The sequence below is a fragment of the Antrostomus carolinensis genome, unplaced genomic scaffold (assembly GCF_000700745.2).
Source record: "Antrostomus carolinensis isolate BGI_N321 unplaced genomic scaffold, ASM70074v2 scaffold4587, whole genome shotgun sequence".
Lineage (NCBI taxonomy): Eukaryota > Metazoa > Chordata > Aves > Caprimulgiformes > Caprimulgidae > Antrostomus > Antrostomus carolinensis.
The window spans coordinates 96,090-110,770 of NW_010327947.1; the positions used below are offsets into that span (position 1 = coordinate 96,090).

At 37.4% G+C, this 14,681-nt stretch overlaps 1 protein-coding gene across 1 annotated transcript in view; it reads left to right on the forward strand.

Annotated features, from left to right (window-relative positions):
- LMO7 (LIM domain 7) overlaps window positions 1–14,681 on the forward strand; it is a 99,282-nt gene that overhangs the window by 62,475 nt on the left and 22,126 nt on the right. Inside the window, 6 exon segments of the mRNA XM_029085972.1 lie at window positions 1,101–1,243; window positions 2,178–2,619; window positions 3,468–3,791; window positions 7,154–7,268; window positions 12,881–13,042; window positions 14,416–14,600. Coding sequence (XP_028941805.1) covers window positions 1,101–1,243; window positions 2,178–2,619; window positions 3,468–3,791; window positions 7,154–7,268; window positions 12,881–13,042; window positions 14,416–14,600 — 1,371 coding nt within the window.

The window sequence follows — 14,681 nt, forward strand, 5'->3', positions numbered from 1 at the left end:
CCTAGAAAACAGGCTTTGGCATGTGTGCAGCAATTTATGGGGCTGTCTTATGAAACAATCCATCTCATGCAACTACTAGTGGTTTTGGCGATGTCTGTTTAATGCAGAACTAAAATTATTTTAAATATCATCATAAGTATCTGATTAATGCTTCAGGATAAGATTTGTGTGTATTGTAATAAAGCCTTCAGGCTTGATTTCTGTGGACATAATGAAAAGTTAGGGCACATTTTCATGCGTTACCTGAAATTTGTGAATACTTTTTTTGTGAAGTGATTGGAATGTCTGAGTATTTGATCCATTGGGAGAAGGGAGGGAAATAATATTTCCTTGTGCAAATTCTTGAGGCTCCTATTCCCTAATAATTCTGTCTTAAATCCAGCTTGTAAACTGATGTGGTAGCTTTGTGCAGCATCATAAGGGTATACCTGAAGACCTTTTATTTTTTATTAAAGTCTCTGCTTGACAGTGATTACCAACAAGAAGCTGAAATTAAGAACAGAGCACTAAGAAGTTCATAGTTGTTTGTTTAATGCATCTCAGCCGTCTCAGTTCTAGTATTCAGTACGTCTCAACTCAGCTCTAGTATTTCATGGAGAATAATACCAGTTCACATTGTGGTTTTACAGAAATGAAGAAAATACAGAAGTATATGTTTTCAATTTAGAATTTAAGGCATGTTTATTCTCAAACTAATGTATCAGTCTAACATAGTACTGATTTGGAAAAAAAAATAAATCCCAAACTCCAAAGCCTACAACAAAGAAATACAGATGGCATTTGCATTAGTTCTCCATTATGTGTCATCAGGTGAAGTATTCTAGAATAAAATGGGTAATGTCAAGGGGGAAAAAAAAAAAGGACAAAACATACACTTTTCCACTTTTAGTGCAGTAATTAAAGTTGTTGACTTTAACAGGCAGTGAGCCTATAACCCTGATTGTAATATCAGAACTCCTTTATCATGTAGGAGGAGGGTGAATGAAAATATGGCCTTGATGTGGAATCAGGGCAGTAGGTAGCGTGTGTGATGGGAAGCCTCTGTAGATTTACGAGGTCCTGAGAAAATCTGATTGTATATGTTCATGTTATTCTTGTAGGATCTAGCAAAATGGAAGAATCGTAGAAAGAGCTTCACTTCTGAATTGCAAAAGAAAAAAGAAGAGAGAGAAGAAATAGAAAGGAGAGCCTCTGAGGTTTCTGAAAGGAGTACCAAGTCACTGAAAGAAATGCAGCAGGAGAGGTAATGACCCTAATGGGAGTATTATGTTGAAGAACTTAAATCTGAGTATTTTTGTTCCCTTGAATTCTTGAACAGCTTTTACTGGCAAGTTGCAATTGATTCTGCAGAGATCTCAACAATTTTAGTTGCAAATTATAGTGTAGAAATCTAGACAATTGAAGGGCAGAATATGTTCTGCTAATGCATTGTTTTCACAGAATATTAAACAGTTTTGCTCTATAAATGATGTTTTATTCTGCTATTCATAAATAAGTGTATTGAGAAGTCAGTATTTGCATCCACTTTAAAGAGGTTAAAACAATAATGTTGAACTGGGTAATTGCCTCTTTTATTCTTGGATCACTTAACCATTTCTCGTTCTTCTACCACTGCATTTGCTATTCTTTTAGCCACTGTGCTTAAACACAGCCAGAATTTTAATGCATATCACAGAGCTGTAAACTTTTACTTGATTTCCCCTCTATCCCCAATTGTTCTTCTGGATATTTACAGAACAAGATTCTCTCCAAAGAGTAAAAAGTGTAAACTGAGTAGCATATTGGCATTTCTACTAAAGACAGTCTGTCTTTTTTTTTTTTTTTTTTTTTTTAAATACATTGTATTACTGAGATTAAATGCATATGCACATGGCATATATTCATAAAAGCTATATAATTTTCTTGGAAAAGAGTTTTCTGTCACAGTGGCAACATGATTACATGACAGTAGTATGCCCGAGTCTTATGTCAGTTGAAATGGGGAGGAGGGGGAAGAAGGTAGATTTAAAAATATATTAAAATACTAATATTTTTAATTTATGCCATTCACTTTCATTTACTGAAGATATGTTTCTCAATTTATGCTCTGCCTTGACCATTCAGTAATTGAAGACTTAGGGCCAAACTGTTTGCCAGGTCACTTTGTCTGATGTTGTAACAAGCTCTTGTCCCTATAGGGAGGACAGAGACCAAGACTCCTACGGGCAGCGAAAACATGAACACAGATGGACGTATTCACTGAATGATGATGTGTTTAGTGAAGAAAAAGCCCCTTCCACACGGTCAGCAGCAAGAGATTACCTTTTGGAAGAAGATATCTCCTACAGCACTAAGGACAGCAAAAGTGTGTACACCACACAACCGCTCAAGGAGAACCTGCCGGAGAGCTCGGCTGCTCGTGAAGCTCCCTCTCTGCCAAAGAGCCTGACAGAGGAGCAGAGCTCGGCTCTTTTGTCTACCCGCTACTCGGTGAATGCTCAAACTGGGTCAGCTCAGGTTTCAGCTTCTCTCCCGAGAAGTTACCAGAAAGCTGATACCTCTAGGTTAACATCTGTGGTTACACCAAGACCTTTTGGTGTCCACTCAAGAGGAATCTCATCACTTCCACGGTCGTTCACGGTAAAATTCCGCTTCGTTCTCAAAGTTTGTAAATGTTGGGGTCTTGGATGATGGGGAGGGGGGGAACAGTAGAGTTTTAATGTTCATTTTAAAAAAAAAAAAAACCCATCTTCTGCTGCTCGAGGGCTGCGTTAATGGAGTAGACATTTCTGTCATGGCTTTAGATGTTTACTTGTATTTCTATAAAGACACTCCTAGAAATAAGTCTGATAAATTAATTGATAGAATAATATCTTTATTATTTGTTTTAAGTCTTCTCAGTATTCCTTATCAAAAAACCTGCCTTTGTCAGATGTAATTATCTGAAGCTGAGTTAACATAATTAAGTGTTACAGGCAAATTTTCAGGTGGTGTAAGTTTCCTCTTCTCTGTTAACTTTGATGAAATTGAAATTTTCCTGTAACCTAAAATTTGCCTGCTCGCTAAAGCACTGAAACACAGAAATTTATTTCCTGCCCCTCCACCCCCCCTATTACTATGTAGATTTTTATATATTTCTCCTAAATCCCTCTTTGTCTCAATTTAGAAAATGGTAAGAATGCAAATAGTTCTAAGTAGGTGATTTCAACTTTATCTTTAAAAGTCTGTATTATTTATAAAGAATGCAAATAGTTCTAAGTAGGTGATTTTAACAACTTTATCTTTAAAAGTCTGTATTATTTATTCTGCAAGCACTTAAAGGAAAAAAAAAATCTCGCTGCTCTTTAGAGTGTGTAATTAATAATTGGTACAATAACTAGAATTTGCAGGAGAGGGTGGGGTATTTTTGTTAAATACTTAGATTGTTGAAAGATGAGGGCTTTTTTTTAAAAAATCACATATTTACCAAAGTGTCATTCTTGTTCTAGATGGATGATACCCAGAAATACAATGGAGAAGTAGAAAAAGCTAAAAGAACTCGAACTTTGTTCACTAGCAGTTCGTTTTCACAACCAGACTCTGCACACCCTCTCTCCACTAGTGCATTCGGAAGCAGAGGTGAGGAGGAGGAGGAACAAGAAGGTGTTCAGTCAACACCTCCTCCTAGTTTGGCATTACCTGTAAAATCCCAGGACCAAGATGCTGGAAGCAGTATTCTTAAACCAGAGTATTGCTCTCCTCCTGATTCTCTTTCACTTGCATCTTCTGCAGAAAATGTGAGTCTACCAGAACCTGAGGGTTCAAAATCCCTGGTAAGTGTGGAAATAATGTGATTTCTTAGTGTAACTGAATGCTACAGCGGAGTAAAAGAAAAAATAAATAAAATTACATCTAATGCAAGTATTTTTTGGTAGTAAGAAAACAGCTCAGAGAACTTCTACTTCCTTTGATTTAATTCAGGGGAAAGATAATATTTGAAAAAAAAAAATAACTGGTTCTCTTGCTGCATTTTTTCCCTACCTTTTATATGTTCTGTGCTTAATTTTATTTCACATTCTAATTCAAAATGATTATTTTATATATTGTTTGATGCTTGCAAAGTTTTTGTTGTTGTCCAAGTTAGCACGTTGTGCACGTAGTCAGGTAAGTCAGTTAGATGAATGATCTGAGCTGCTGTAGCATTCATTTGCACATTTAAACTGGTGGTGGAAAAAAAAGGTCAGCTTTTCAAAGGCCAGCCTCAAACATTAGTATCATACTATCTTTTTTTCCACCTGTTGTGGCTTGAGCCTCCCATTTTTTTAAAAATAATTATTTACTTGAAATTAATCTGATTGATGTTCACATTAATGACTTCTGAAACAAATTGCCACCTCTTCGTGTATATGCTTATCCAGAAGTTGAATCTTCCAGTGGTTTTTTGGAATATGTGTCTTCAAATGCTATTTCATCCAGCTTATGGAGGAAACAGCATGTTTTACATGTGAAAAATGACCATCAATAGCTTTAATTGTCAGTACCTTTCTGTTCTATCTAATGATGTCATTCAAACCCCTTAACAAATCAAAGATTAATTCTTTGCATTCTTGATGCTGCTGTAAAAGTTAATTGTGCCAGCTGCTTGGGTGAGGATTATAAGACCTTGAATGCTGATTTATGAAATCACTTCCCACACCAGCTTTTTATAAATTCAGTCACTTTGAACCATTCTTCTTTCTAATCAGTTGTGGAAAAGGAACACATTTCAGTTTAATACTCCTGGTACCCCTTGGCAATTACAAAGAAATTATCATAATTTTTTGAAACTGTGATTGTTGTATAAGGAAAGAGATCACAATCATTTTTTTTTCTGTGTTGTAGCAACAACAGGCAGAGGAATTGCTGTTCTAATCAGTGAAAACATAGATTAGATATGGGTTCTTTGTACCACTTTGTGAGCCAAATGAGAACAAAATATAGTAGGTCCATTTTTTTTTTCTGTCATTAGTCACAAGATTATAAATTGTCCTCCTTGCTAATGAATAAAGTGAGGTTTTTAATAAAAAAAAATTAAAAAGGTTTTGCTGTGCCTCAAACAAGCTATAACTTAAGGAATACAAGTTCCATTTGGCATGTTGTAAATGATTGCCAGAGTTGAGAGATTGATATAGTTCACTAATCTTAAGGGCAGTAACACCAGGTTTGTGAAGTACTAAGCATTTTGGAGATGACCTGGATAAATGGTGAAGTTCAGTGTACAAAGTCACGTTACTCCTCTGACAAGAGATAGGTTTGAAGAAGAGCTGGGTTGGGATGGTGGAAATAAAGACAATAACGGTAATTTCCAGGAACACACTCAAATTCAAAAGCTTTATATGTGCTCTAGCCCAGTGTGCTGATCTGTTGTTAGATTAACGTTTAATGTTCTGTTACTCACCTAAGGACTTGGGTGGAATAGAAAAATGTCTGTTTCTGTATGGGAGTATTTGCAAGCTGGTAACTGTGTTTTGAAGAAAAACCTTAATTTCTACCCTGGGCTGTTACTGGGAGTGTTTTGCTGGGAACATTACTGTATCATGAGGTGAAACCTCAAGATGTTGCCTTGCAGTGTTGTTGTCTTCTGCACCCAGTGCTCGGGTACTGTGAAAGCCTCCTCTGGCTGTGTCTTCTTGTGCAGAGCTCCCTGCAGCTGCTTGCTACATCCTACCAATGTAGGAGCTTTGAGGAATTTGCTTAGCTACTTAGACTTCTAAATATTTTAAATTAGAGAAGATGAATCCCACCCATCAGGAAAGCTGGTTCGCTAGGCGACTAATATGTAGGTGTACATTTAGTACACCAAATTTAGTACTCGTGCAGAGGTCTCCTCCATGCACATGTTGATTAAATATATCTATTTTAGCAGTGTTTGACAGAAAAACTCTACTTTTTTTTTTTTTTTTTTCCCCATAGGATCATAGAATGGTTTGGGTTGGAAGGGACCTTAAAGATCATCTAGTTCCAACCCCCTGCCATCAGCAGGGACACCTTCCACTAGACCAGGTTGCTCAAAGCCTCATCCAGCCTGGTCTTAAACACTTCCAGGGAGGGGGCATCCACAACTTCCTTGGGCAACCTGTTCCAGTGTCTGACCACCCTCACAGTGAAAAACTTCTTCCTAATATCTAACCTAAACCTGCCCTCTTTCAGTTTAAACCCATTTCCCCTTGTTTTGTCATTAGTTGTCCTTATGAAAATTCCTTTTCCAGCTTTCTTGTAGCCCCTTCAGGTACTGGAAGGCCGCTATAAGATCTCCCCGGAGCCTTCTCTTTTCCAGGCTGAACAGCCCCAACTCTTTCAGCCTGTCAGCTTTACCTTTTATAACAATGTCAGTTTGACGACAATGAAGTGAATAGCATGCATTTGGGTATTTTAACTGTTTTATAATGAGTTCATATTAAAATGTTAATGTATGCAACATATGTTCATATTATATTGTGAGACTGAAAGCAGGCATTCCAAAATGTTTTCCCAGTCAAATATTTCTGTAGTTTTAAAATGGTAACGTTGGGTTCTCGTTCTGATTTTGGAAGCATCTTGAAAGTCGACCTAAATAGAAGAACTGGATTCTAGCTTGTTCTGGAATGAGTTTTAGTATCTAAGGCCTCCATTACAAAATCCATAGCAAGCTAGTAGTATTTCACACAAAATTTAAAAGATGATTGTTCTCCAAAATAAACCTAGTTGCAGCATTGAGCCTAAAGGAAACTGATCATGCCTGATGTAGGATGTGCAAGAAAAAAATAAGTAGAATTTCTGTTATCTGACTATTTCACATTCTTGTTTGACTGGTGCTCTATCAGGAGGCAATGCATTCTACACATTCATACTACTACCCATGAAGACCCATTTAAGGTTTTAGTTTCCTCAAATTTCTGCATTTTGTTGAATTGTGTTAGGAAACATTTAAACAAGAGAAACGCACAGTTAAATATACGTATAGAGAAAATATAAATGTAAACTGAAAACATACCTTTTTGAATAAAAACCAGATTAGTTACTTAACTGACTTCAATGTTGTTTCCTTTGTCTATGATGCTAATAATAGATGATTAAAGTGCACATTGTGAGCAGCCTCACTTATTTAGAGGATAAACTTTCCCTCATTTAGATTCCCGTGATACCAGATACTGTAGTGTCATGTTTTATTTTTCAGGAACAGTACAGTGAAATGAGAATCAGTATAAACCAGAGACCTGGCCACAGTCGCAGCTTTGGGTTTACAACAAATTGGAGTTCTTCAGGGACCTTTGTACAGACAGTTGAAGAAGGTAAATGTGTATTGACTATACAAATTTTTGTATTTTTATTTAGTTTGCGGTGGCTTATAAATTAAGGTATTTGCTGTTAAGAATGTTGCAAGTACTTAAAAAAATCAGATAGAGAATTAAAAAAAATACCAGTATTTAGTTTGCTAAAGTATTTCTGTGAATCCTCATCTCTTGAAATGGGTTGAGTTCAGAAATGCTAGAAAACATTTTCCTAATCAAAGACATTTCTATAATCACTGAAAAGGCATAAACATGATTACTCAAACATTCACCAAGCTCCTTAGAGAACAGTAGTAAAGGGCACATAAAGATTTTTGATATGCAGATTTTTCCTTTCAGCTAAGTTTAAAAGATTTCACTTTGTATGGTTGTAAACACATGCAGAAAAAACTTAGTTAGGAAGTTAGTATTTGTATTTCAGTTTTACCTTTCTTAGTCATGTTGAATTTTGGAGGCAGTTAATATTTTTAGGCAGTTGCAACTTGCGATTTCAATGCAGTGTTTTTCAGATGTGTTAATACTGAGGAACAGCAAACATTTTTGTCTTGAAGAAAAACATACATAAAGTTTATTTCTAAGCTTTAGTAGTCTTCTGCAGAGAAGCAGCTCAGTTTTCTTAATTAAAAAAACTACACCAAAATACAGCAAAAACCAAAGCAAATCACATTTAATGCTTGTTGTCTGAACATTGGTCTTTCCCATTGCCAGTAATTCTTGAAGAATATTTAATTGTGCCCTTTCTTCCAGCTAACATAAGATCATCCTGAGAAAGGAGAAATAACTGGAAAGTTCTCATTTAGTTAGCCCTTCATTATGCTTTCCAGAAAAGAGAAAATACCATTTACCAGCACTTACTGAGCAGCTTTGATTTTTTTTAATTATTTTTTTTTTTTTTTTAATTTCAAAGTCAACTTTTGGACCTCTCTTCACTATAGCTGGGTACTTCTTTTAATTGGATTGTAACTGTTGATATGTGCTTTGCATGAAGAATAATTTTCCATTTGGTTTCCCTGCTGCTAGGCTTCTGATTTAATTTTGTTACTTGGAGGTAGAGGACTGTCTTTTTGTGCTGCCAGCTGTAAATGAGAAACCTGAGGGTAGTGAATGTTCCTGCTGGTCATTCACAAAGGTCCACGTGGGGCCTATCCCCAGCTCTGTAGGCAAGGAGGAGAAGGCGAAGGCCTTGTTGCTGTTACCCTGATTATGTTTTATTACCATTCTCGCAAAGAAGGGTGCAAAGTAAAAAGATTGAATGGAGAATGGACTACATCTTGATATTCTCATTTATAGACTGTTTAATGTACTTTTTTAAATACTGGCTTGTGTTGTAACGTTATTCAATAGCTGTAGCTTCCTTTAAGGGAATGAAGGATGAAGGAAGTGGACAACCTATTGGAAGAGTAAGATGTGATTTCTGCTAGGCACTTCTGAATGTTGCGTTTCCTATTCTTAAGGATAAATCATAGTATAATTCAGGTTGGAATGAACCTTGGAAGATCACCTAGAGACAACCCTTGCTCAAAAAAGTGTCAAGGCAATTCAGGCCAGGTTGTCTAAGGGCCTTACCCAAGAGTGTTTGAAACCTTCCAAGGATGGAAACTACACTTCTCTGGGCAATGCATAATTATGCTCTCGGAGAAAATTTCCCCTTATATCCAGTGAGACTGTCTCAGTTTATAACCACTGTGCTGTGTTCTTCTGCTGTGAATTTCAATAAAGAGCAGGCTTTCCCTTCTCAATGACCTTCTTGTAGGTTTTGGGGTTGTGGGCACTGCTGTTAGATCCCTCAGCAGCCTCTCTCCTCCAGACTGAACAAGCCTGTGTCCCTCAGCCTTTCCTCAGGGGGAAGTTCTCCAGCCCTGATCATACCAGTGGCCTCCCATGAAACTTGCCCCAGTTTATTGATGTCTCTCTTACAGTGGGACACCAAAACTGGACACAGTATTGTTGATGTGGCCTAACAAATGCTGAGTGAATGACACTTCTGTCAATCTGCTGGTCATGCTGGTGTTCATATAGCCCTACCAGTTCCAGGATACCTCCAGCCCATCAGCCCTCAACCTGTACCATCACTGTGGTTAGTCCATCCCAGGAGCAGGGCTCTGCATTTGTCCTTGTTGAATATCAGGTTCCTGGTCTGAAGGGCAGCCCTGCCCTCCAGTGTATCAGCCACCCTCTCCCTTTTGGTGTGTTTTGCAAACATGATGAGGATATGTTTCACCACCTCCTCCTGGTTATTGATGAACGTATTAAGGAGGACAGGTCCCAGGATATAGCCCTGGGGAGCCACACTTGTAACCAGCCTTTGGGCTGAGTATGAACCAGTAACCACTACCCATTGAGCCTGACAGCCCAGCCAGTCTTTCACCCATCTGGTCATTCTGCCCTGTAGACAATCCCATCCCAACTTTGATACCAGGATACTGTAGAAGATCACATCAAAAGCCTTACTAAGGACAAGGTGGATGTCATCTACCACTCTTCCCTTATCCACAGATCTAGTTATTTCATCATTGAAGACAACCAGGTTGGTCAAGCGTGATTTAGGCTTGATAAATTCATACCAACTGCTCCAAGTCACTTTGTTCTCGTTTGTGAGCCCAGAAGTAGTTTCCAGGAAGACTTTCTCTGATTATGTTGGCATATTCATCATCCTAGCTAGCTATATGATTTTCTTCAGGTGATAACCTGCATTTATCTTTTTATTACTTCTAAATTACTCTATATTCTACATGTACTTTTTCTTCAAAAAATTGTTAAGAAAACTACTTGGCAAGCAAAATTAACTTGTTATAAGTGTTCTCAAAAAACTTAATAAGGAGTTAAGCTTGTAACACGTTTCAGTGAGGCCCATTTACTGCATATAAAAGAAGATTTTTTTTTTTACAGGAATTTTCAGCCTTTATGCTAAAAATTAGATAAACAGGAAGACTTAATTATTAAATCTAAATTGTTCTTCCAGATTCCCCACTGCTATATAATCTTTACTGTTGCAGTCCTTTCCCTTTCACCCACCCTATCATTTTTTGAGATGCTGTTGATGTAGGAGTGCACGTGTCTGTGATCAAACACTTGCAGGCGTGTAGGACAAAGTAAATTTGACCCACTTCCTTCAAGTTAACTTTTTTGTATGATGCCTAGTTAGCTTTTATCTGTCATAATAACAACAGTTGAGGATAGGTTAGAGATAACTAAATACACATGGAAAATTAGTGAATTTGATTGGTTTTATTTTCATTAGAGGATAGTAAGAAAGAAAAATCTTTACCTTCAGGGAAATTTACGAAAAACAACAATGTCTGTTTTACATAATGTAAACTAAATCCTCTATATAGAGAGGATATATAGGTATAAAGTAATTATCAGTGTCTACTGTCATCTTGGAGGAACTGGACAGACAAAGGCAGTTTACACCATACAGCTGTTGCCACCTGAAGTGCCAGTCTCCATAGGCTTCTCTGGGGTGACTTTGAGCAGAAGCCCAATACAGGCACCCTGGTTTGCACTTCTGAGAAACCTTTTTATTCACAGACTGTAGAGGCAGTAGAGGAAGAGCATCTGGCAAAGTTACGTGCAAAAAATTGAGCAGTGTAAGTTGTGCTGTTAGGTCTACACGTGCAATCTAGAGACTGATGCTGTTCATTCAAATCTGTGTGGTCGGGATGTGATTTTCTGGTGATACTATAGGAGGAACTGTGCAATCTTAAATTTCCTTCCTTTCCTAAAACCTGAACCGGTAACCCACATTTTCCCTCACGTGCTTACTGTAACCCAACTGAGGCACTGTTCTCACCTCTGAACTGGGTGTCATCCCAATCTGAGTAAAATGAACATCATCTTTTTTGGTTCCTAGGGCTTGTTCTGTCACAACACAAAACAGGGAAATTATCAATTCTGATGTCTTTCCTCAAGCCTAAAGCGTGGTCTACATGTAGTCAAACTGTATGGTACTAAAGGTCTTAGAGACACAATTCCAAGTGTTACATGATGTTGTTGAAAATAATAATTTCAGTGGTCATGTCTTCAATAGTATCCTTAATAGTACCTTCCATTAATAGATTTTTTTTAAAATCCATTAATTCATTAACATCTGCCTGCCTCTAAGGAGATGCACATTTTTTCCCGTTTAACTATCACCCATGTTTTCTTCCTCCAAATGAAAAACACTACCTTTTCTTCTATAATATTGCTTAATTGGTGTGTTTTGAAAATTTTCCTGATAACTGCTAATGGAGTTTTTAGTCCATTCTTTAAGAAGAATGCAGACAAATAGAATATGGACCTATGCTCTTTTGACATAGAAGATAGTATTGTTTTTTAGTGAAGTATGATGGATCAGTGTTTGGTGCGCTATTAAGAAACATAACATTTCTTTATTTCTTAACTTCTTGAGGTGCCAGGAATATTTAAAGCTATTTGAATCCCTGGTGGATGATCCAGACTTCTAGCAGCATTTTACTAGGGAATCAGAAGAAGGTCAGGATGAAGCATACAGTATCTAAATTCTTCTGTCATGCTTGTCCACATTTGTTTCTGATAATGTAATATGGTGTTGGTTTTGGTATATTTTAAACAAGATATGTGGATTTCACTACTTACTTTGGAAAATGCTTCTGTATTTAAAACAAATAAAAATTTGTTTTATTTTATTAATGTGAGGATTTATTGTGCAATATTTAGTTACATTTTCACTTAGCTTTTCCATTTTCTGTTCTGCTAGGGGAGTAATTGTTAATGGAAGAACCATTCAGATGTAATTCATAAAATTTTACTTAAGGAAGTCTGAGTTTCTCAGCTCATCCATTTTCTGAATTAAATAGGAAAAAGTTATGAACTGGTCCTGTATGTTCTCTGTCCTTAAGCTAATAAAATCCCCTGCCAATGTTTAGTAGTAGATTAAAGAGTATAAAGTACAGCCTGTCTTGCAAAATAAGAGTAGAATTCAAAGTCCAAGCTGCAATAAAATTTGCTTTTAATTGACAAAATAAGTGGAATCCAGAGACATCTAATGGGACAGCACCCAGCAATACTGGTCCAATTACAAGTCAATTCACAGCTAACAAACTATTTTAGTTAAGCAATAAAGCAGTGTGTTCTTGTCAGTAGAGCCCAGAAAATGTAAATAAGAATGAGGAAGCCAGCTTCCTTCTGGAATTAACAAAGTGGAAGCCCTTTTTTTTTTTTTTTTTTTTTTTTTTTTTTCCCTGGCAAGTAAGAGGATTACCCAAACATTGGCTGAATTTCAGCTAATTGTTAGCTACAGACAATGTGGTGCTGCCTCTCTCTTACTGTCCCAGATTCTAAAGGTGAGTTAGTGAAGGCAGAGGTGGGCCCAGAGGCTGTTTATTAAATGGCTAGCCTGAATGTGAATGTTTGCAAGTCCAAAAGACTGATGTCCTTTTCATAAATTTCAAATTGAAACACTGCTTGGATATTAACTGAGTTTAATGGCCTTGTATTCATAGTGCAGTAGATTTTTCCAAAGATTTTCTGAATATCCACCAATAAGCATTTCTTTGGAGGGAAAAAAACCAAATAATTCAGTCACAACTAGGGTAAAGAAACTATTTGTGAATGGAGACATAATTTTATTTATATTCTGTTTTCTGCAGGTAGCCCTGCAGCACTTTGTCAGCTGCATGTAGATGATGAGATCATTGCTATCAACGGCACAAAGGTTTCACGTATGGACTATAGTCAGTGGGAAGAAGCCATCAGCAGAGCACTAGAAACTGGAAACCTGGTCATGGATGTCAGACGATATGGAAAGAATGGTGAGTTGTTTCGTCGGGCAGATACAGTATGCTCTGTAAGGCAAATAAGCTTTGTCTCTGCTGTACCTGACAGCTGAGAGTCCTTATTACCCTTACAGTAGTAATATGTATTGAAGCTAAGTAGTTTGCTAGCATGTCTGTTGCATTTTAACACATCTTGGCTTTTTTTTAACTACTTGTCCATTAGAAATGTCTTGACAAACAAATCTACAAAGCATTGAATTACTGACCTCTCTTGTGCTCTGGCCTGTTTCTTAGAGGATGCACAGGTGAAAAAGCGTGCAACCACCACACAAGGGAATGTAAAATTTTCTTTCTTGCCATACCACAAGAATGAAGAGGGGCTGGTCTCTAGAGGATAGCAATTTTTAGACCCCCTCTCCCTCAATGTGCAGCTCCCTTTCTTCAGGGAAAGAACCTTTCTTCAGGGAGTGTTTCAGAGCCACCTGATTGAGCTTGTGGGTTGTGTAACACCTCTGTGCTGTGATTTTGGCCATTGACCCAAATATTGCGGTGCTGTAATCTCTTCAGAATGGTACTACTTGTTCTGACCAGTGAGTATTTCCATCCTGGCTAAAGGCCTTGTAGCATCTTTAAACTTGCCATGGGTTTAATTGGGATATCCTTTCAAAGCCCCAAAAGAATTTTTCCAGAGTTGGAAGTGTGACCAGTGACTTCTTTCACAGCATAAATACAAAACATTCTTTTAGTGGGAAGCTAGGTAAGAATAAGTTACCAGCAAGTGGGGAGAAAATAGTGGGGTGAGGAATAGACAAGAAACAAATCACAACTTCTACAAGGCCTAAGTGCAAATGAAGAGCGAGATTAGTGGAAAACAACTTACTGACTAAATTTCAGATACTGAGAGGGGAGAAATGATGACATCTGAGAAAAGGTTATAATTTGTCTTTGCCTCATCAGTTTTGCTATTTTAGTTTAGACTGCCTGTTTTTTTTCCCCTCTGTGCTTTCTGACGAGCACAGACACGAAGATGATACTTCCCTGGATAGTCTATGAGTCAAATTGTACCTTGTGTGAGTAAAGTTGGAAGACTTTTCTTGATCCTTACTAATGCTAATGAAATAGTTTCCAATGAATACTAATTGCTCTGTAATGGTAAGCTACTGTAGTCCATATTAGCGAAGCGTCTGGTAAACTTTTACCTGGCTTATGACTAACACTTGCATTTTTGGGGAAGGCGGTCTGCTCATAAAAGCCCTTTTTCCTGTCTTCACAAATTCCACCTGATTTGTGTGTCTCCTTCTGTTGTGTGTGTTTTTTTTTTTGTGTTATTTTAATGTGTCTTCACTAACTGTTCTGTTCTTTGACATTACTGTCTACATTAATTTCTTGATCCTCCACATACCAAAAAGATTGGGGCACAGACCAGCCTTCCCTGCCACATGTAAGGCATAAAATCCTCAATCTCACCAGTATGGCTACCAACATTATAGGTACATCTGAAAATAAATGGATTGATGCAACTTCTGGAGAACACGTTTCAAACGTTTCCAACATATCAACAAAAAGAGATTTCTCCAGCAGCCTTCAGAGTTCTGTGAGTATGTTTTTGAAGGGTTGTGGGATTTGGAGGGAGGAATAAAGTAAAAGTGAAGTGCCTTGATAGGGAGAGGATACC